General features: G+C 51.7%; 1 protein-coding gene across 3 annotated transcripts in view; it reads right to left on the bottom strand.

Moving 5' to 3' along the window:
* DOCK1 (dedicator of cytokinesis 1) overlaps positions 1-11,676 on the bottom strand; it is a 480,997-nt gene extending 469,321 nt beyond the window's left edge. For all 3 annotated transcript variants that reach the window (XM_072972106.1, XM_072972107.1, XM_072972108.1), the window contains exon 1: positions 11,523-11,676. In XM_072972106.1, coding sequence (XP_072828207.1) covers positions 11,523-11,568 — 46 coding nt within the window. In that variant the 5' untranslated portion in view covers positions 11,569-11,676. The remainder of the gene's footprint in view (positions 1-11,522) is intronic.
* Between the last annotated feature and the right edge of the window lie 8,677 nt (positions 11,677-20,353).

The following is a 20,353-nucleotide window of genomic DNA, read 5'->3' as shown; positions in this document are numbered from 1 at the left end:
AGAAAATAAGTTATTATTTTGGGGGGAAAAATAGAGTCTTGATAAGTGCCTTTATTCCAGCAAGCACAACTCCAAGAGAGAATGCTCGAGTTCCCATATTTATGAAGGTCGGTGGGCAGCCTGAATGGTATTTTTTTAGACAAAATAGTGAGCGTGGTCCATAATTCCCCGGGGAATCTGCATCCTTCCTAGGCCCTGACCTCCAAACTGCTGCTTGTTCTCGGAAAGAAGAAACATGGCTGGCTTCTGAGCATCTTTAGACAGACAGCCCAGGTGTCAGGCTGTGCCCCCCAGCCCCCACCCCGCCAGGCTCCCTCCTCCTCATCCTCTTGCCCAAAGCACACCTTTTGGGCAACAAGTCCTGCAGGTTCCTAATTTTTCCTCCTAAATATGCAAGACAGGCTTTGCTTCTAACAACACAGCCCTAATGCCGCAGCAAACAGCTACAGCGTGCTGACCAGGGGGTGGGGGCTACCCCAGCACTTCATTTACACCAGTGGTCCCCAGCAGGGAGCCATCCGGCCCCCCGGGAACACGTGGAAACATCTGGACCTAGTTTAGGTCGTCACAAGTGAAGGAAAGGGACTGCTAATAAGATCTAGTGGGTAGAGGCCAAAGACACCGCCAAGTACCCCACACTGCACAGCACAGCCTCCAACAACCAAAAAGCATCCAGCCCAGAATGTCAACAGTGCATGGGTTAAGAAATCCGCTTTACATGAACTCGCTCATTAACCCTTGAGCATCTCTGTGAGGTGGAAACTACTGCCATCCACACAGTCCACAAGGGAGCAAACTGGGGCCCAGAGGGGCTGCCCCTGGAGCAGTCTGACCTGGCACTACGGTCCTGGCTAGGATGGGGCAGCCTCCACTGGACGTTCCTGCTTTGCAGTGATGTCACTGAATATTTGAGGGACGAGGCACTGAGCCTCAGACAGGTCTGCTCCTGGGCAGCGGCTGCTACTGCTGGGCAGAGCTGGTGTCCCCACATTCAGGCCAGCTGCTCCAGGCCCCTTGCTTTGCAGCCATGACTAGGACTCATGCTCCTGGCCACACAACTCCATCAGCCCAGAATCTGCTGGAGAGGACTCCGGTGGACGAAATTAAGGGAAACCAGGGAGGAGGGTATAGCTCAGTGGTAGAGTGCATGCTTAGCATGCATGAGGTCCTGGGTTCAATCCCCAGCGCCTCCGTTAAGATCAATCAATCAACCTACTCAACCCCCTCCCACAAAAATTTTAAAATTAAAAAAAAAATACTTGGACAAAAAAAATATTTTTTTTAAATGGAAGGGAAATCAGAGTGCTGTGAGCTCTGGGGGGGGCTGGCCTCTTGTCTCCTCCATCCTGACTCCCCAAGCCTGTGAAGTGCCTCCCCTTCCCCAGACTCTCTCCACACCACTCCCCTCCCTCGTCCCTCAAGACTCCCAGGCCCTGGAGACTGAGGACCATTCTCACTGGGCCCTCAGTCCTCACACACCCCTGTCCTGCAGCCCAAGGATGGGAACAAAGGCACCAGTCAATTCCAGAAGGGATGGGGGCGGGGGTGCGCAGAGGAGCTGAGTCTGGCACAGACCCTATCGAGCTAAGACAGGAAATTGCAGACTGTGACCTGGGACCAGCCAGGCACCCGGCGGGACAGGAGGGGAGCAGGAAATGAGGCCAAAAAGGCCAGGAAGGGCATGTTTAAAGGGCTTCTAAGCAGGCGGCAGCCTCTGCAGTCTCGGAAGTCTGACCAGAGAGCCGGAGAGCTGGGCTGGAGAAGGCAAACGGAACACGCTGGTTTAGGTGTGAAAAACAGATCCACATCCCTGCAACCCGCAAAGCTCCAAACACCACAGAGTTTTCTCTAATTCATTTAGTGGCAAAAATCTAGCCTGAGCGGAGATAAGGCAGAAGTGACTCTGGATTCCCAATGCCTACGATCAAAGATGGCAAGTGAACAGGAAGGAAGGAAGGAAGGAGTCGTGCGAAGGCACCGTTTCCTTCTCTCGCTAATTTCCCTGTGCTGGACGGGCACGGCGCTCGTCCCTGAAGCTGGGGCATGCTCGCTCCATCACCACTCACCTCTACCTGCAGGGTCAACAGCCCAGGTGAGTGGCTCAAGCAGACATGCCTACGATGCTAATCAGTTACCAGACAACTCGTCTAGTTACAAACAAAACAAACATTCCAAAACTTCAGGAAAAGTAAAGCTCACGAGGCCACGCTGCCCTTTTCCAATAAAAAAAGTAATGAAAACCATCACAAGAAATTGCACGTTTTCTCTACAGTAAGTTAACACTGACACACTAAGGGAATCTGAGTAGCACGTGTTCCTGTGAAAGCTCTTCTGCATCCATCATCTGGCAGGAGCACAGGCTGTTTCCTCCCAGCTCCAGGGGGCGGCGGGGGGCGGCGGGCTGAGGCTCCGGCAGGCCGATCAGCCAGCACTAAGTCTTGTGCCCTGGCCTGGATTCCAGGCATTCTGACTCCTGATCCAATCTCCCACACCATCATGTCCCCCGACTCCACTCTGAGTTACAGTTTTACCCTTGTTTACCCCCATAGCCTTCTCCGGTGCATGCTTAGTCACAAAGACAAGTGCTGCTTCAGAAAACGAAGATTCCACTCTGATAAAAACACAAAGGCCATCGCTTAGGAACAAAGACACAGTTCTCATAAGCAGGCTTTAGTGACTATCTTCCAACGCCAAAAGAACTTAACCAACACAGTAGCTGGGTCTGCAGGGGCCACCGCATACACTTCAGGGTGTGAGGTTAGGAACTGCCAATAAAGATGAAGAGGACCGATTTAGAAAGCAGCTTTCCTTATGTTCACAGTCCACCCCCCCCACCCCAGCACCCTTCTGGGTTAAGTACACAGAGAAGCACACCCTGAAACCTACAGGACGTAGGTGGCAGAATCCACACCCGAGGAGAAGGCGGCACGTGTGCCCATTCCCATCTCTTCGCATCTCTGTAGCGGTCTGGGCATCTCTGCTGCTAAGAGACTCTCAGGGACTAAAAGGGGTCTTACAATCCCATGCTCAGTGCCCCTAACGCTAAGGGGTCCATCACAGCTCTTCCCAATCAATGGAAAATAAGTACCTGTGGGAACACGTGGAGGAGATCCGCATGGTCCCCTTCTGCAGGGCACACAGTGGGTCTGGACAGGCACTGAGCTCCGGGCAAAAGCATGTGACCAGAAGGGTGGGCACCACCTCCGGCCCCAGCTGGGAAGAAAAGCTCCTGTGAGCTGTCCTTCCTCTCTTTCTCTCCCCATCCTCGAGTGAAAAGGCAAGGGGCTCAAGATTCTGGTGGGGGCGGGGCCACAGGATGGAAGCAGCCTTGGTCCCTGGATGACTAGATGGAACCGGGCCCCCAGCACTCCCTCCCTACCACCCTCTGGTGCTGTGACTTTGAAGAAAACACGCACTTTCATTGTAGGAAGCCAGGGAAATGGTGGGGCTGTTTGTTACAGCAGCTAGCCAACCCTTATTCAAAATGGAAATCACGGGAGTTATACTTACACGTAAAAGTGTCCCTAACATATCCAAGTAAGTTCAACAAAAGCACTCTAGACGGCATATAAACTTTGTATCACACCGAGGAAAGGCGGCAGCTAACTGCAACTGTAAACAGCGAGTGGGCCAGGATGAAGACTCTGAGTCATGTTTTTGATGAGAGACGTCTCCGGAGAAACCTCAGAGATCTGCCTTCATCTGGTCCCCTGCGGATCCCTGGGAATCAGCAGGAACTCCGACTGCTGATCTGACCTCAGAGTTAACATGAAAATCCTAGGGAAGCCATTAAACATCTCTCTATGTCTTCCACCCTCAGCCTACAACAAGCAGGGGCTGAGAAGGACCCACATTGCTTTAGTCCCCCAGTCAGCCTGGGAGGCTCGGGAGAACCCAAATTAACTAGAGGTTCAGTCTCAGGGAACACAAGGCTTCTACTTAAAATCAATAATGAACGAAACCAGCTTTTACCAAGCAGACCAGGGTCAGGTTGGTGCTAGGCTCTCTCTTTATCCCCAGAACTGCCCAAGGAGACTGGTGTCATCAACAGTTGTACAAAGGAGAAGCTTAAGGTAAGCAACTTGCCCAAGGCCACCTGGCTAGCAGGAGAGGGAGCTGAGATTGCAAGAAGGATCTCTCCCACCCCAAACCTATGGTCTTTTAGCACATACTGTATGCTAAAAGAAAACATCTTTTCTCCTTCAGGAACCCAAATGAAAATTTAACAGCCTAGAAGGTATCTTGTCTGGGGTGACTACACCTATCTTTTGAAGGCATTAAGGCACCTGGGTTCAGCAGCTGAATTTCGTATCACGCTACTGCTTATAAATGATCATCAAGATGCACTGTGTCATTAATCTGTCACAAGCCAACACCCTCCCCTGCCCCATTAGCTCCTGAAATTAAAGCACCCTTGACCGCCCTGGGCTAATGCAAGCTATGCCTGGCGTGACTGGGCTGGAGGAGCCAGCCTCCCAGGCTACAAGGTAAGGACCATCCCCTGAAGTTCTTCAGCAATACCGGTACCCACTGCCCCCGCGTCGTCGTGAAGGGCTGGGATTCCGGATCTGGCGTGGGCCTGGCCACTCTATTGGCACCACAAAAACACGGTTGGAAAGAGACTGGAAATCTACCAAGCAGGAGGTCTCAGTCTCCTGACACTCACGGGGGTGAGCAGGCAGGTGGGGCCTGATGAAATGCCCCAAGGAAGAGTGGTTCTCCCGCATCCCAAAATGCGTAGGACCACACTTCAAAGCTAGGCAGCTTCCTTTCAGATCCCAAATTACCTGTCTTATTGTCCTGTTGTTAATTTGATTACAAGGAACTTCCAGGTCTGAACACAGAAACTAGCTGGAGTCCTTAAACTAGGCATTGTGGAGGGAAGGAAGGCTTTACACTGAGACCTCCCACCCCTCCCCTTCCAGGCGTCCACCAAGCACTGGGGACCCACCACCTGACAGAGAGAGTCACCCAGACGGTGGTTCCCAAAGACAGCGGAACTCCAGAGGAAACGTCTTTGGTCATGACAGTCATACTACAATGGGATGATGTGTATCCCCCAAAATTCAGATGCTGGAGCTCTAACCCCCGTACCTCAGAACGTGACAATATCTGGAGACAGGGTCTTTAAAGAAGCAACTAAGGTAGAATGAAGCCATCAGGGTGGGTTCTCGTCCAGTACAACTGGGGTCCTTATGAGAAGAGATTAGGACACAGACACACACAGGGGAGGACCACGTGAGGCACTACGAGAAGACAGCATTTATAAATCAAGGAGAGGTCTCAGAAGGAAGCAGCCCTGGGTCCTGACACCTGGATCATGAACTTCTAGCCTCCAGATCTAGGAGAAAATAAATTCCCGCTGTTTAAGTCACCTAGTAGTGTGGTCCCTGAAGGCAGCAGACAAATGGCCTCATCGCTCAGCATCCACGGGGGACTGGCTAGAACTCCTGTGGATACCAAACCCCATGGATGCTCAAGTCCCTTATATGAAACTGTGCCTCCTCCTCACTGCTTACTGCCCTGAAGATTTTCTCAAGAAGGACTTGAAGAAAAGACTGAAGGAGTCTGAGAAGTGAGCATCTGGCAAGCAGTCAGCCAGTGTGTAAAGCACTGCGTATTTCCGCACTGTCAGACCTGTCTACTGGCTTCCCGCCCCGGGAGCTTCTCTTCAAACTGGACTCGGGGCCCCTCCCTTAACACACTGGACCATTTCACAGCTCAGCGGCCCTGCTTCTGCTCTCCCTCCCACGAGCACCAAATCCATCAGCAGCCTCCCCGGCATCACAGCACAGGCTCATCTCCCAAATTACACCAAGATCTTCTTCAAGGGTGGGCTGCAATTAGGGAAACGCAAATTCGAACCCCAATGACACATCTCTCAGATTGGCTCAAACAGACAAGAGGGAGAAGAACAAATGTCAGCGAGGATACGGAGACGCTGAATCACACATGCGCGGCTCGTGGGAACGTAAGAATGGCACAGTCACTCAGGGAAAGTTTGGTAGTTTCTTAAACAGTCAAATATGCAATCACCGTACAGTTCAACAATTGCACCCTTAGGCATTTATTCCCGAAAAGGAAGACTTCCGTCCACACAAAAACCTGTGTGTGAACGTTCATAGCAGTTTCATTCGTAACAGCTAAAAGCCAGCCGTCCTTCAATGAGTGAATAGTTAAACCATCTGTGGTCCGTCCATACCATGGGGCACTACACAGAAATAAAAAGGAACAGACTCTCGATACACACAGCCACCTGATGACTCTCCAGAAGAGTCATGCGGAGAAAAGGCAATCCAATCAGGTTACAGACTGTAAGATTCCATTCATGTGACATTCCTGAAACTGTAAACTTCTAGAAACAGAGATTAATGGTTGCCAGGGATTACTCCGGAGGGAAGAGGGAAAGCGGATGCGGGTGTGGCAACACAAGGACATTCGGAGGAGTCCTCCAGGTGATGGGATCCTGGGATGCTCTGTACCTTGCCTGTACCAGTATCCTGGTTCTGATGTTGTGCTGCAGTTTCTCAAGATATAACCCTGGGGAAAACGAACAGCGGACACAAGGGATCTCTCTGTGCGATTTCTTACAGCTACCGTGTCTATAATTATCTGAAAATCCAAAGTTTAATGAAGAAAAAAGAGAGAGGAAGGAGGGAAGGAAGAAGAGAAGGGAGGATGGAAAGCAGAGAAAAAGAAAGGAGAGAGAAAGAGAAATTGCAGGCGCTCTGGGGCCCAGGACACACACTGCCTTTTTTTTTCTTTCCATCATGTTTTCACTACCTGCATCCTCAGAGGTGACAAGACCACAGAGAAAGAACTATCCACACACCCTAAGACAATCCTGGTAAGACGTCTGATATTCCGGGCAAACATTGGCACAATAAATTTAAAATTTTTATAATGTTTCCAAAGTAAAATCAGGTTTGTAGAAATACAATATGTCCTAATTTGGTTTTTCTGCAACCCCAGTGAATGCGTTTTTATTTACTTACGATCAAATCTAATTTTTCTTTCCTAAAAGCAGCAGCTTGCTTGCTACCCTAGACAACAAAAGGGATCTCTCTTGCAACTCCCACACTCCCAAATTTATTGGGATATTACATTTATTCCAAGCAATTCTCATCGCTCAGAGCTAATCTGAATACACACATCATAAATGTCAACACCAAGCAAATGTCACTTTCCCGAACATGGGAGCAAACCTCCATTAAAGAAACCAACTTTGGAAGAAAAGTATTCCTCTGCCACCACGGCTGTTAAATCCTAACAGGAAATCATTTGTCATCACATTCCTCAACTGTGCTTTATCAATGAAAAATTACTAAAAGCACCACTCCACCGAGGGCTTGGCTAATCTCACACCTGGAGCTTCATGCTCTGAGGACAGTATCTCCGTGAATCCCCACTCGTCTTTGCAGTAGGCAGGCTTAGCTCCACTTTCCAGATGAGGAAACTGAGGCTAAGAAAGCAGGAGTAATGTGCTCAAGGGCCACGGAACAACTAGGAGCCGGGAGTCAAAAAGGTCTCATTGCCAATGCCCACACCCCTTGTTTGAGCTCTGCCTGGAGTGAAGGGCACACCTAGGTCACGGGCCATCTTTCCACCTGCTTCCCAACAAAGCTAAAGGCTGCACTCCACGCCACCTCCACCATGTCCTACTGCTGCCATAACAAATCACCACACCCTTAGCAGTTGAAAACCACCCACTTTCATTATTTCACGGCTCTCCAGGTTGGACACCCAGTGGCCCTGGGTCTCAAAGCCAAGGTGTTGGCCGGCTGGGCTCTCGTGGGAGGCTCTGGGATGAATCTTCCCAGGCTTATTCCAGGGGCTTGCAGAATCCAGTTCTGATTGTAGGACTGAGGGCCCCATTTCCTTGCTGGCTGTCAGATGGGGCTGGCCCTAGCTCCCTGAGGCCTCTGATCCTAGCAAGTGGACTTTACTTACATCCCAGGACCAGTAACTGCGCATGGACCCCTTCCCAGGCTCAGAATCTCTCTTCTGTGACCAGCCAGAAAAAGTTCTCTGCTTTGCGAGCCCCCGTGGAAAATCCAAGGTCATCTCCTCATCTCAGGGTTCATAACCATAATCACATCAGCAAAGTCCCTTTTGCCCTGTCCCACATCATAGTCACAGGTCTTGGGGACTAAGGCGTGGACATTTTGGGGGGGCCATTATTCTGCCTCCCCCACCATCCCTGAGATGTGAGCACACCATCCTCAGACGTGATCTGCTGCATCTTTTCACCTCATCTTAGGAACAAGATCCATTCGAACACAATTTTACTGGTGTTGACACTTAAAACTCTGCCAAGCTGGGGGGGTGATGGAAAAGTTCATCTGGCCCAACCCCTCCGGGTGACAGCTAGGTCAAAGTTCATGCCTGTGTTAACAAGCCAAGTCTGTAAACACTGACCACCAAACTGAAGCCCAAGGGGAGAAATAAACAGGGTGGTAAGTTTCACAGGTCACCACCCCCCTTCTAGGGGAGTGACTCCTGGGGAACCAGCATTTCCTGCCTTTGCTGAGGAAGCAACAGATCAGCTGTTTACTCCTTGCCCGATTTTACAAAATAAATAAATAACTGAAGTGTCTCATTTACAAACAATGCTTCTAACAGATTCTAAGTACTTGCAAACAATGAGCTGTGATTCATGTTTCAAAATGAGATGGAGTTTTACCATTTTCTTTCCCCTCGTGATTCATTCACGGGCCAAGTCAGTGGCTGGGTGGAAGCACCACCCTCCCACAGGCCCACCAGAGCGCATCCAGGGAGACACAGCCCTGTTGTGAGGCTCCCCCCGCCCAAAATCGCTGTGGACAGTAAGGGGGAGCTCCAGTAATTTTCCCTTGGGCAGAAAAAGCCAACGAGCTGGTGGGAATGAATCTCTACTCCCAGCACCTACATCTTCCCAGCCAGCACCCTGCTTGAGAACCAGCTGACTCTTCCCCAGGCAAACACCCAGACAAGGGGGGAGCCTGATGCGTGCGTCCTTGGCTTCCCCCTCCAGCCCCACCACCCCAAATCAGGGGTTCCAGGTCTGTGTGCCCTCCCCCACAGGGGGCTCTAGTCATTTAAAGCTCCTTCTGGTGCCGAGCTGTGTTGTCATTGTCATTTCCACCCAGTTCAGCTGTCTCACCTGGGGCAACGAAGCAGAACACCCCGCCCCTCTGCCTGACAGCCACTCACACCCTTCCTACAGTTGCCTGGCAAAACCACACAGGTTACTGTTCCTCTTTGGAAACTTTCCAACATGGAGTTTTCTTACAACCAAAGTACTAGCCAAAGGTGTGATGTTAGAAGTTACTGCTGTGAGTGCTAGCAAAGCTTCTGGAAGGCGTGTGACTGAGTGCAGAGGGACACAGCCATGTTCCTGCCCCCAGCCGCCTCCCCAGTGGGGAGACCCCGCTCGCGCTACTTGTGAACGGTCCCTCTGGTCTCTAGACACAATAGCCAAGCCACTCTACAGGTATCTACCTCTGCAGGCTTCTCACTGACACCATCCAGGTGTCCTAAAGAGAAGCCCCTCCCCCATCTCCTGGTGAGTGCAATGGGAGTGAACATGAACTCCAGAGCCACAGCCAGGGTTCAGTTTCAGGATGGAGCCTTTACTAGCAGCGTGAGCTGGGTGGGCACTTAATCTGCCCTCTGCCTCAGTGAAGTGGAAGGGACAGTAGTCCTCACTGCAAGGGGGCAAGTCCTCAGCAGGAACCAGTGATACCTCAGGCCTCACTACAGGGTGGTCAGCTCTCCTGCACTCTGCCCGCCTCCTGCCTCTCCCAGCGCTCCAGCCCCTCCTCCATCTCTCAGCCCTGCGTTCCCAGAGGGTCTGTCCTCAGCCCTCTCCTCACACGTACCAGCCCAGCAGGCTCACCACAGCCCAGACCCCCAATGCCACCACACACCTGAAGTTGTCCCGGCAGGAATCTGCAGCCTTGAACTTCCCTCATCAAGTGCAGATGATTGACAGGGAACTGTCTCTCTGGACTGAAACCATCTCTTTCAGGATGTTACTTAACAAACTCAGCCGCAGTCAGAAAGCCCACTGCTATTGACCTTTTTGAACGTGTCTGAGCCTCAGATTCCTCACCTCTAAACCGGGGTGGGAAGGGAACTCAGCCTCCGTGGTCCTGAAGCAGCCCCGCATGTGGTACAAGCCAGTGTGGGCCCAGAGGGCACTAGAACTGTCCCACTGTCCAAGCCAGTTCCACCATGCCTCTGACACCTAGCAGATAAGCAACAGGAATCACAGAAAGAAAACAGAGGGCCCTGGGGACTACAAACACCCAGGAGGCATCCCCAAGTCAAAGGGCCAGGACTAAACCAGAGCAGCAGCGGGAGTGGACAGGACACTCCAGGAGTCAACCCCGCACTGCAGGGCAAAGGCTCAGAGGCAGGAGAGCGGGGCGCCGGGCGGGCTGCAGGAGCGGGAACCGCAGGAGGGTGCAACCTGGCATAGGAGAGAAGGCCAAGGTTACAAAAGGCCTTAAAGTCGGGCAGAGTCCGGCCTGGCTGAGGAGGTGGTCAAGGACCTCTTTGGATTGCCGAGCAGGAGGAAAGAGAGATGAAAACTAACCGGGAAGACGTGAGGATGGGGAGGGCAGCGGCGGGTCCACACTGAAGCCTCCGGTGGGCAAGTTAGAGAGAAGGCAGGAACCCACAGGCCTCGGCAGGCCGGGCTGCGAATCCCCGCGACCAGGGCAGCCGCGCGCACCGGGCCCCGGGGAGGGCTGTTTGTTTTGCCCTTAAGGAAAGCCTGGCTCTCTGGAATGTGTACTTGGTCCGAAATGTAAACTTACAACTCCCCCTACTCCCCTCAGGAAACGACAAAGAGCAGCGGAGCAAAAACAGGCCCCCGCCCTTCCCAGCCCGCTCTCCGGCCCCGCGGACCCCGGAGCGCTCAGCCGCGGGGGTCCGGGGCTCCCGCACCGTCCAGGGCGGCGCGAGGGGCCGGCCCGCCCGGGTCGCGCACGCCACTTCCCACCAGGGCAGAGCACAATTCTTCGCTTTGATCACTGCAACTCGAAACTATCTACCCGGAGCCCGAGACACTGGGCACAACTTTCTCCGAAAAACAAAAAGGCGCGGCAGAACAATGACCCCGGGGCTTCCCCGCGGGCCCGGCCGAACTGAAGGCTTCGGCCGTGGGCAGAATACACCCGAGGAGTCGGGGGCAGCCCGGGAGGCTCCGCCACTGGATGTCGGAGAGGACACCCTCGGGCTGTGACACAACCCACCCCACCCCCCGCTCTCGCGTGTCCGCGGCCCGGCTCGCCCGGGCTCCGGAGGGGGCGCGGGGAGGGCGCGCGCCCAGGATCGGAGCGGGCAGTACCGGCCGACCGGGTGCGATCGGACACGCGGGCGGGACGGAGACGCGGGCTCCCGGCCGCCGCGGCCACTCCGCATCCCGCCCGCGCCGCCCGGGCCGCCGGCAACAGGCTCCCGCGCGCCCCCGCCCGCGCCCCGCCGGCCCCGGAGCGCGGCGCGCGGGGCGGCGGGGCGGCGGCGGCCGTGCTCACCCACGCCGTATTTCTCCTCCCTCTTGGTGGGCACCCAGCGCGTCATGGTGCCGCCGCCGCTGCTCCGCCAGGAAACTCCGCGCCTAGGCCGCCATTTTCCATTCCTTTCGAGCCGCGACAGGATGGGGTGGAAAAAGTTTGCGGCGGAGGCGGTGTCATGTGGGACGGGGCGGGCGGAGCGTCGCGGGCCGGATGGGAAAGGCCGGGAGCGCGGGCGGGAGGAGGGACGGCGGCGGGCGGCCGACTGCGCTGCCCCCCTCGCGCCCCGACCCCGCCGCCCGCGCCCCCCCGCCCTGTCCCCCGCGGTCGTGGCCCAGGACACCTCCACCAAGGGGGCACCCCCGCAGGGGCGCCGTCTCCTCATTACCCGCCGAGTTTTTGGCGTCGGGGAGCCCTCCCGGGGACTGGAGCTCACACACTGAGGGGCTGCGCCTTCGCGCGGGGGAGGTGGGGGCAAGGGGATCCTTTGCAATTTGTGAAGCTTGCGTCTTGCACAGCTCTGGAGTTAGACCGGCGCCTGGTGATGTAATGTCCCCAACTCGGGTTCCGCCTTGTGGGAGAGGCCAGGAGCAGGTCAAACCCGCAGGTTCCCAGGGAGGAGCCGTCTGGAGCACGTGGTTCATCCATTCATTTGACAAATAGTAACTGAGCACCTACCCGGTGGCTGGGTGCTGGGAACACTAGACTAGCCAAGCTAGGGGTGCAGAGGAGATGAGTATAACAAGAGATGGGTGGGCTCCTAATGCTTGGGCAAGGACACCCAAGGCGGGTAGGAAGAGAAGGCTCAGCGACAGTCCAGGAGTGCTTTCTTGAGAGTGACCTCTTGCTTGGGTGCGCAAGGAGTGCAGGTTCCGAGAGAGGCCAGGAGGGAGAGGCCGGCAAAGGCCAGCTATGGCCCAGAGACCTCACTCCTTGGTCCTCTAGAAACTTCTGCTAGCTGAGCAGGACTCAAGGTCTGTAAAGTGGGGAAAGAGAGGAAGTGGGGAGATCCGTTGGTGGGGAAAGGAAACCCCAGGCCAGGCCTGGAGCAGACACCGTGCTCAGCATGCCTTAGGTCCTGGGTTCAATTCCCAGGACCTCCATTAAAAATAAATAAACCTAATTACCTCCCCTAACAAAACAAACAAACAAAAAAGATGGGGCTTCAAATTTCTCCACAGAAAAACGTAAAATAGCACACACATACCCTCACTTATCTTTACCATAATTTCAGAAAAGCATGGAAAGGTTAAAACTAAGAAAGGGAGGAAAGAGATAGCCTCAGAATGAAGGCAGCCCATTAAATGGAGTAAATTTAGTTTCATGGAATATTAACTGGCTGTCCTCCTCTCTCATGCCCCCAAGAACCAGTGGCTTGGGTGCCTTCAAGGACTGGAGGAAGGAAGGTAAGAAGATTGGCGTCTCCCTGGGGTAGGGGCAGTGGAGCTGGGGCGGGGGCTGGTAGGGCCTGGGCAAGGCCAGGGGAGCCACCGTTCTGCTGTAGAGTATGTCCATCACCTGGCCTCAGGGCCGTTCTGAGCCAGGGAAATCTCAGCAATCCACCAAGAATGCAGACTAATTAAACACTTCAGAATGCCCCAAGAGCTTGTCACTTTGAATGACTTGGTCTACAAAGGATAACAGATGACTTGAGAGTTTGTGGAAATCAACCACAGATTCATAGAAAGTTGCAGGCCTTGTTTTATTGAGAAAGAACTTAAGTCCCACGGAAGGAAGAGGACTGGGCTCCAATCACATGCAGCCTCATGCATGCACTTAAAGCCTTCTGTGGAAATTAGAAACCTTAGGAGCTCAGGCCCTCAACCCATGGCCTGGTGACTCTGACCCTTGAAGGAGAAGTCTGGTGGAGGAGAAGTAGGGCAGAGACAAATGACATGGTGGCATGACCTACTTCAGATCAGAATAGGCTTGCATGAAAAAAGTGAAAGTTCAGACTTTAAGGAAATGCAGATGCTAGGTAGGTGAACTGCTGAGTGAACGGCATGTACAAAGGTCCTGGGGTGGGAAGGAGCCAAATCCTTCAAGGAACTGAAAGACCATTATGGCTGAAGCACAGAGAACAATGGGAAAGGGAGGTGGAAATTAACCTGCAGTAGAATTAGGAACTTGGAATTCTGCAAAGAAAATCTGGAAAGCATTTTGGTGATACTGAACTTATCTCTCGTGCCCAATTTCAATTTTGCTTGTGTGGCTACACACTGGGGAAGATGGCGCATTGTAGTGAAAGACCAGGGACTTGAGAACCATGCAGGCCTCGGAATCCTGGCCTTGCCATAGTCAGCTGTGTGACTGTTCTCCTCCGGTTTCTTTTTTTTTTTTAATGCTTTATTTATTTATTATTGTATTATTTAATTATTTTTGTTTTGGTGGTGGAGGGGAGGAGGTAATTAGGTTTATTTATTTTTAGAGGAGGTGCTGGGGATTGAACCCAGAACCTCCTACATACTAAGCATGCGCCACTTGAGCCATACCTTTCCCGTCTCTTTCCATTTCTGGCCTTTCCTGTTTCTAAGCCTTGGGGTTCTGAGACCCCTACATTAAACTAGGGCTGATATTATGTAACAACCTCAGGGCTCTTCTGAGGGTCAAAGGAAAAGATATGCCTGCACAGGGAAGACATCTAGTGCTGCTTGGCTCCCTCATCTGAAGCTGCTCCCAGGTTCCTTGCTTGACAACATTGTGGTTCACATTTTCCTGCGCAGTTTCCACTGTCACCCTGATAAAGGTGACCCACTGAATATATCAGTAAATGTGGTGTGGGATGTGTATACTTTTGTAAGACGGTCATATAAATAAACTTCTCCATCGGAATTTTAAAACTCCAGAAGGACTATGAACCGTATGTTGAGGACAGTGAGGTTTTGGTCCCTTTACTGCGATGTGTGCCCCAGCTTGGCTAAGCCGTACATGTGGCCGCGGTCTTTGCAGCCCTGAGAGGTTTGTCGGCATTCCCTGGCTGACTCCGACAGTGGTCTCATCTTGCGGCTCTAAATTGAATCCGGGCCCTGGCTCCTTGCCCCGTGGTTGCATGAGCTCGGGACTGGCATCATCTCCAATTCCAGGAGCCCCGGGGGTTGTGGCAAGTTGGCATCTTTAACTCTTGAGTCGACATGTCTGGGCTGCATCACATGGGACTGGGGTCTATACCGTGCTTGCAGATGTGACCCGTGGGGCTCCCAGTGACCCAGTCCTGAGCATTCGTGGGAGTTCAGACTACTGACCCCCTCCCAAGATGTGGCAGAATCTTAACATAGGGCCATGAAAATGCATAATTAATATTACAGTTTTAGATTTTGAAAATTAAAATTAATTTTTTAACTTGAATTCTTTTTCCACATTCACAGTGCAAACTCTGGAGGTAAATTCAGCAAAATCTTGCCTGGTAGAGATACCAGAAGGCACAGTGAAGGGCAGGGGCGTGTCTATCTGGTGAGGAAGATGGGGTGCGCAGATGAGAGTGCGCAAAGATGTGAGCGTTTTACGCACTTCAGCCAGGGGCTTAATGACAGGCTGCCGGCCACCTGAGAGGGGAGGCGCATGTCTGCAGTGAGTCTTCTAGCTGCTGCCTGCTGGACCCAGTAGCAGATCTTCGCATCGCATTAGATGACCAGGCATGTGGTCACAGTGCGTAATGTCACACAGAACCAAAAAGTATAATCAAGACTTTAGACCTAAATTCCAGTTTACTGGAAATTTAAAAAGTTAAATGGCATCACAATAACTGCAGATGGTCCCCGACTTAGGATGGTTCAACTCAAGATTTTTCCACTTCATGATGGTACAAAAGCGATGTGCATTCAGTACAACCTGACCTCAAAGTTTGAATTTTGACCTTTCCCTGGGCTAATGATGCACAGTCTGATCCCGTCCCGCAATGCTCAGCAGCAGCAGGGAGCTACAGCTCTGGGTCGGCCTCGCGATCACTAGAGGAAGTGAGCAACACACATACAACCGTTCTGCACCCAGACAACTCTTCTGCTTTTCATTTTCAGCACAGCATCCAATCAATTGCATGAACTATTCAACAACATCACTATGAAACAGGCTTTGTGTGAGATGATTTTGCCCAATTGTAGGCGAACTTAAGTGTTCTGAGCACGTTTACGTTAGGCTAGGCTAAGCAGTGATGTTTGGTAGGTTAGTGTATGGAACGCATCTTCAGCTTACAATATTTTCAACTTACAATGGATTTATTGGGACATAACCCCTTTGTAAACTGAGGAAGGTCTCTACAGTCAGATGAAGATAGAAGATAAGGTCTTCCAAAGGACACTGGTCTCGTGTCGTCAACAAGTCAGTATTACTGAAAAAGAATGGGTGGATAGGAAAGAATTGTTCTAGATCTTACGACTTAAGAAATATAACATTCAAAGGTGGTCCGTGGCTGGATACTGTTTTTAACAAACCAACTCTAAAAGATGTTAAGGGCAAGAGAAGATTTTAAACTGTGGACCAACGTTGGATAATATTTTTAAATTATTTATTTTGCTAACTGTAATAATAGAATTATTGTGGTTATGTCCAAAAAAAAAAAGTCCTTATATTTTAGAGATGCATACTGCACTGTTTAAAAATGTTTGTTATTTACTTTAAAATACCACAGCACAAACAAAAAAAAGATGAAACAAAATTGTTCAGTCTAGGTGACAGGTTTATGAGTATTTCATCTCTCTCCTTTTTTTTATAAGTCTGAAATTTTTTATAAAGAAAGTGGGGAAGGAAAGTGCTTGAGACTTGAAAACCAGCTTGTGAATCAGCAGCCTGGACTGGCCTGGCCGGTCACTTGGGCTCTGCCTCACGGTCCAGGTGCACCGCTCCACGTACTCCGTGATGATCATTAAGGTAGACCCTTAATGTTAAACTTCAGCCAGCACTATAGGGCAAATACCTTGTTCAGCAGAGGATGCTGCGTACTGAGCCAATGTGCCTTGGGGGCAGATGTGACCGTGAATATAGATGCAGACCTAGCAGTCTTTCCCACACTGAGTACACACAGAAATGAGCTCTGGGGCTGGGGGCCAGGACACTGGCAGGACAGGGAGCATCCTGAAATAGAAGGAACCTTGGATCCGGGTGACAAGGCCTGTGGCAGTTGAGACTTTGCCCCTGGAAGCTGGGTTCCCTCAGGGTCAGAAAGTGTAGGGTAGTGGTCACAGAATCAGACAGACTCATAAGCAACACCTGGGCAGCAACACCTGTCCGACCCTGGGAAAGTTACCTGGATGCTCTAAGTTTCCTCATTTTTAAAATAGTCTGACTTCTAGAGCATCTTGGAAATTTAATAAGATAATGATCACAGAGCATACGCACTGGTAGGGCCTCCAGATGAAACAGTGGTTTTCAGGTACCAGACATCAGGCAACGCAGGACTGTGGTCCCTGAAGAAGGGAACTGAAGGAAGCACATCCTATGGCTGCCCAGCTGGCTTCCGGGAGGCGATTTCTGGACTGCAGCACAGGAAGGACAGCTCAAGCAAGCCTGGGTCTCACTCACTGAAGATAGATGCTGGAATTCAGAGGAGCCAAAGCTGCTAGGATTTGCAGGTCAGAGGACCCAGGAGGAGGGGGCTGTCTGCACAGGGAGAGAATTCCAGAGATCTGCAGAAGGGCTGCCCTGAGTCTCTGAGTGTCATGCATATGTGGACTGAAACTCTGTGAAGCTGGCTCTGGAAAGAACACTAGGCAGTAGCAGGCCCTGAGTAATTCCCAGAGCTTACACAGTAGTCCGTGTTCCTTCCGGCCAGAGCGGAAAGACCTCAAAATGTAGAGTGGAAAAGGGGAGTCCTTCAGAGGGTCCCACCTTCCTCGAGGGGCTAATTAGCCCTCAACTAAAAGCTGCTCTAGTGAATAATAAAGCTTAAAAGCAAACTCAAAACAATGAACCTGAGCCCAAGTAACTTGTCACCATGCCAGAACAAAACCCAATGCTACTTAAAAGAGTACAATAAAATCCAGCCCCCAGCGATCTAGAGTTGACAATGTCTGGCACGCAACCAAAAATGACCGGACACACAAAGATGCAGGAAAAGATGACCCATAGGCAAGGGGGGAAAAATCCACCAGTAGAAACAAATGCAGAAACAGCAGGGATGCTGAAATGAGCAAAGTCCTTCAAACATTGTTAACAATATGCTCCAAGTGCCTAAAATGTAGAGGAAAACACAAAGATAGTGGGGAAGGAGGTGGCGTCCATAAAGTCAGAGTCGGTGCTCATAAATGGGAGCTGCTATTGCCGTCCTGGGACTGACGGTAGATATCTCAAAGGTAACTTATTCTAGCTGGGAAATTCTGGGGTTCTCACAGCCTCTTCCTTTTAAACTTCTTTGGACGAGACCCTCCCCGTACCTGATTCTGAAAATGCTCGCTGGTTTGGCAAAGGGTGAAGAGATAACCAGAAATTATGGTATCTGCCCTCCGCCATCCTGGGGCAGCATCATCCGGGCTGTCCTCTGGGGACCCACTGTTATGCACTGAATACTGTCGTATGTTGAAGCCCGAATCCCCAGTACCCAAAAATGTGACTTTATTTGGAATTGGGCCTTGAAAGAGGTGATTAAATTAAAGTGATGCCATTAGGGTGAACCCTGATCCAATCTGACTGGTGTCCTCATAAAAGGAGGAAATTTGGATGCACAAGGAGACATCAGGGATGCAGGCACAGAGGAGAAAGGCCGTGTGAGGGCACCACCCAAAAGTGGCCACAAGCGAGGCTTCAAGGAGCAGCCGACCTGCGACTGGCAGCTTCCAGGACTGTAAGCAATAAATATCTCCTCCCTGGCTTCCCACATAGCAGCTGTCATGCATCCTCGCCCAGACCTCCTTGAAAGCCAGGGACTGGCAGCCGTCGCCACCTGACAATTCAGACTGAGGGGCAACACTTCCTCTTCTGAGCCTCGCAGCCTGGCCCCTGGCCAGAGGCTCCTTCTCTCCCCCACAGAGGCGTCCAGGTGAGGCGTCCAGGTGAGTGTCAACCCATGAAAAGCCCACCGTGGGCAGGCCCGGGGGTGGCAGTCAGGGTCTCAGATACACATACAGGGCCACACCCTGGAGGCTTAGGGGTGTCTGATGGAAAGAGAAATTCAAACCACCTAGAGGCATTGGGGAAAGTCAACAAAGAGGAGGCCGTCTAGGGGAGAAGGTGAGATGGGAGGTGTCATTCCAGGCAGAAGGAAGGGCATGAGGAATGGCCGAGGTCAGCGCCTGTGGGTGGGTTACAGGGCCAGAGGGGAAGGGAGGTGGCCACCAAGCTGAGGGGTGATTGTGATTTAGGAAGCTCACCCTATTGGCAGAAGGGAAGATGGACTGGGGAGAGAGAAACTGGGTCTAGAAAGTGAGTTAGGAGGGAAGAGGGGATGAATCTGGGAAGTCCTTTTGAGTTTTGACTTTTGCAAATGAAACACATGACAAATTTACTGAAAATGTGCCCACTAGTGCACTAAGAGTGTGTAATCCTCACAGGGACCAGTGAGTTTGGTGCTGTGGTTAGCCCCATTTTACAGATGAAGAGACTGAGGCTCCTAAAGCTTCTCTGTTACTTGCCCAAGTTCACAGCTAAAAAGCAGTAGAATCAAAACGGACTCACAGACATAGAAAACAAACTTGTGGTTACGAGGGGGAAGGCAGGGAGGGGGTGGAGGGATAAACTGGGAGTTCAGGATTTGTACACACTAACTGCTATATATAAAATAGATAAACAGCAAGGTCCTACTGTACAGAACAGGGAGCTCTATTCAATATCTTTCAATAGCCTATAATGAGAAAGAATATGAGAAGGAATATGCATACATATGACTGAAGCACTGTGCTGTACACCAGAAATTAACACAACATTGTAAACCAACTGTATATCGATAAAAATAAATAAATAGTCTGTATAGAAAAAAAAAAGCTGTAGAATCAAGATTGAACTCAGTCACCCACAGGCACCATGACAGTCGCAAGGCTGACCACAGAAGGTCAAAGAGTGGCCGGTGGCCCAACTCCTGGGAAACCCAGCCCCCTTCCCCAGGGTGGTTGGAATGGTCCTCCCACTTGTTGGCATGTGAAGCTGCCGAGCCCAAAAAACCTGGCAACAGCGCACCTCGTGGCCTCTGCTCTCTCCCCCTCGTCTTCGGAGACGGCCCCGCGCTCTGTCTGTGGAGCATGTACCTACATCTGCTTTAACCTGAGCACAATCCCCACACCTCGTGGCCCTTCTCTCACCTTCTGAAACAGACTGCACTCTATATAGTAGCTATCTCTCTAAATAAATCTACCTTTACTCAAAAAAAAATAAACTTGAACCCAATCATTGTAACGCCAGACCACAGACTTTGAACCACCCATGTGAATTTGGTCTTGGCAGCACATCTACGAGGGAGCAGGGAAAAGGCGTTGTTCTTATGCCCACCTTGTACGTGAGGAGGTTGATGGGGCCCCCGGGGCTGCAGCCCAGGCCTCCAGATGTCTAGTCCTCAGGGACCAGTGCTCACGGGGGCTCCCTGGCTCTGGGTCTTAGCAGCACATAGAAGCCGAATGATTCTCAGCACGCAGACCACACAATGGCCACCTTTACCGCTAGACTGAGTGGATACCCCTGTGCTCCTGAAGGAGGTTAGACATGATTGCATGTGTCTTTAGGGTGAAATTCAAACTGCCTGGAGGAATAATAATCAGAGTCCCAATACCAGGACTGGATGGAGGTCCAGGCCAGCAGGGCAGCCAGGTGGCTCCTCTCTGGGTGTGGCCTGGGCTGGAGAAGCTGTGCTGGGAGCAGCCTTCACCTCCCAGCTCACCGCCCACCCCACAGGCACACCCAGCACACCAGGGCAAATGCTGTGCTTCTCAGCAGAC

This window comes from Vicugna pacos, chromosome 11 (assembly GCF_048564905.1).
Source record: "Vicugna pacos chromosome 11, VicPac4, whole genome shotgun sequence".
Lineage (NCBI taxonomy): Eukaryota > Metazoa > Chordata > Mammalia > Artiodactyla > Camelidae > Vicugna > Vicugna pacos.
The sequence above is the reverse complement of the archived record's forward strand: the minus strand, read 5'-3'. Positions and strand labels throughout refer to the sequence as shown.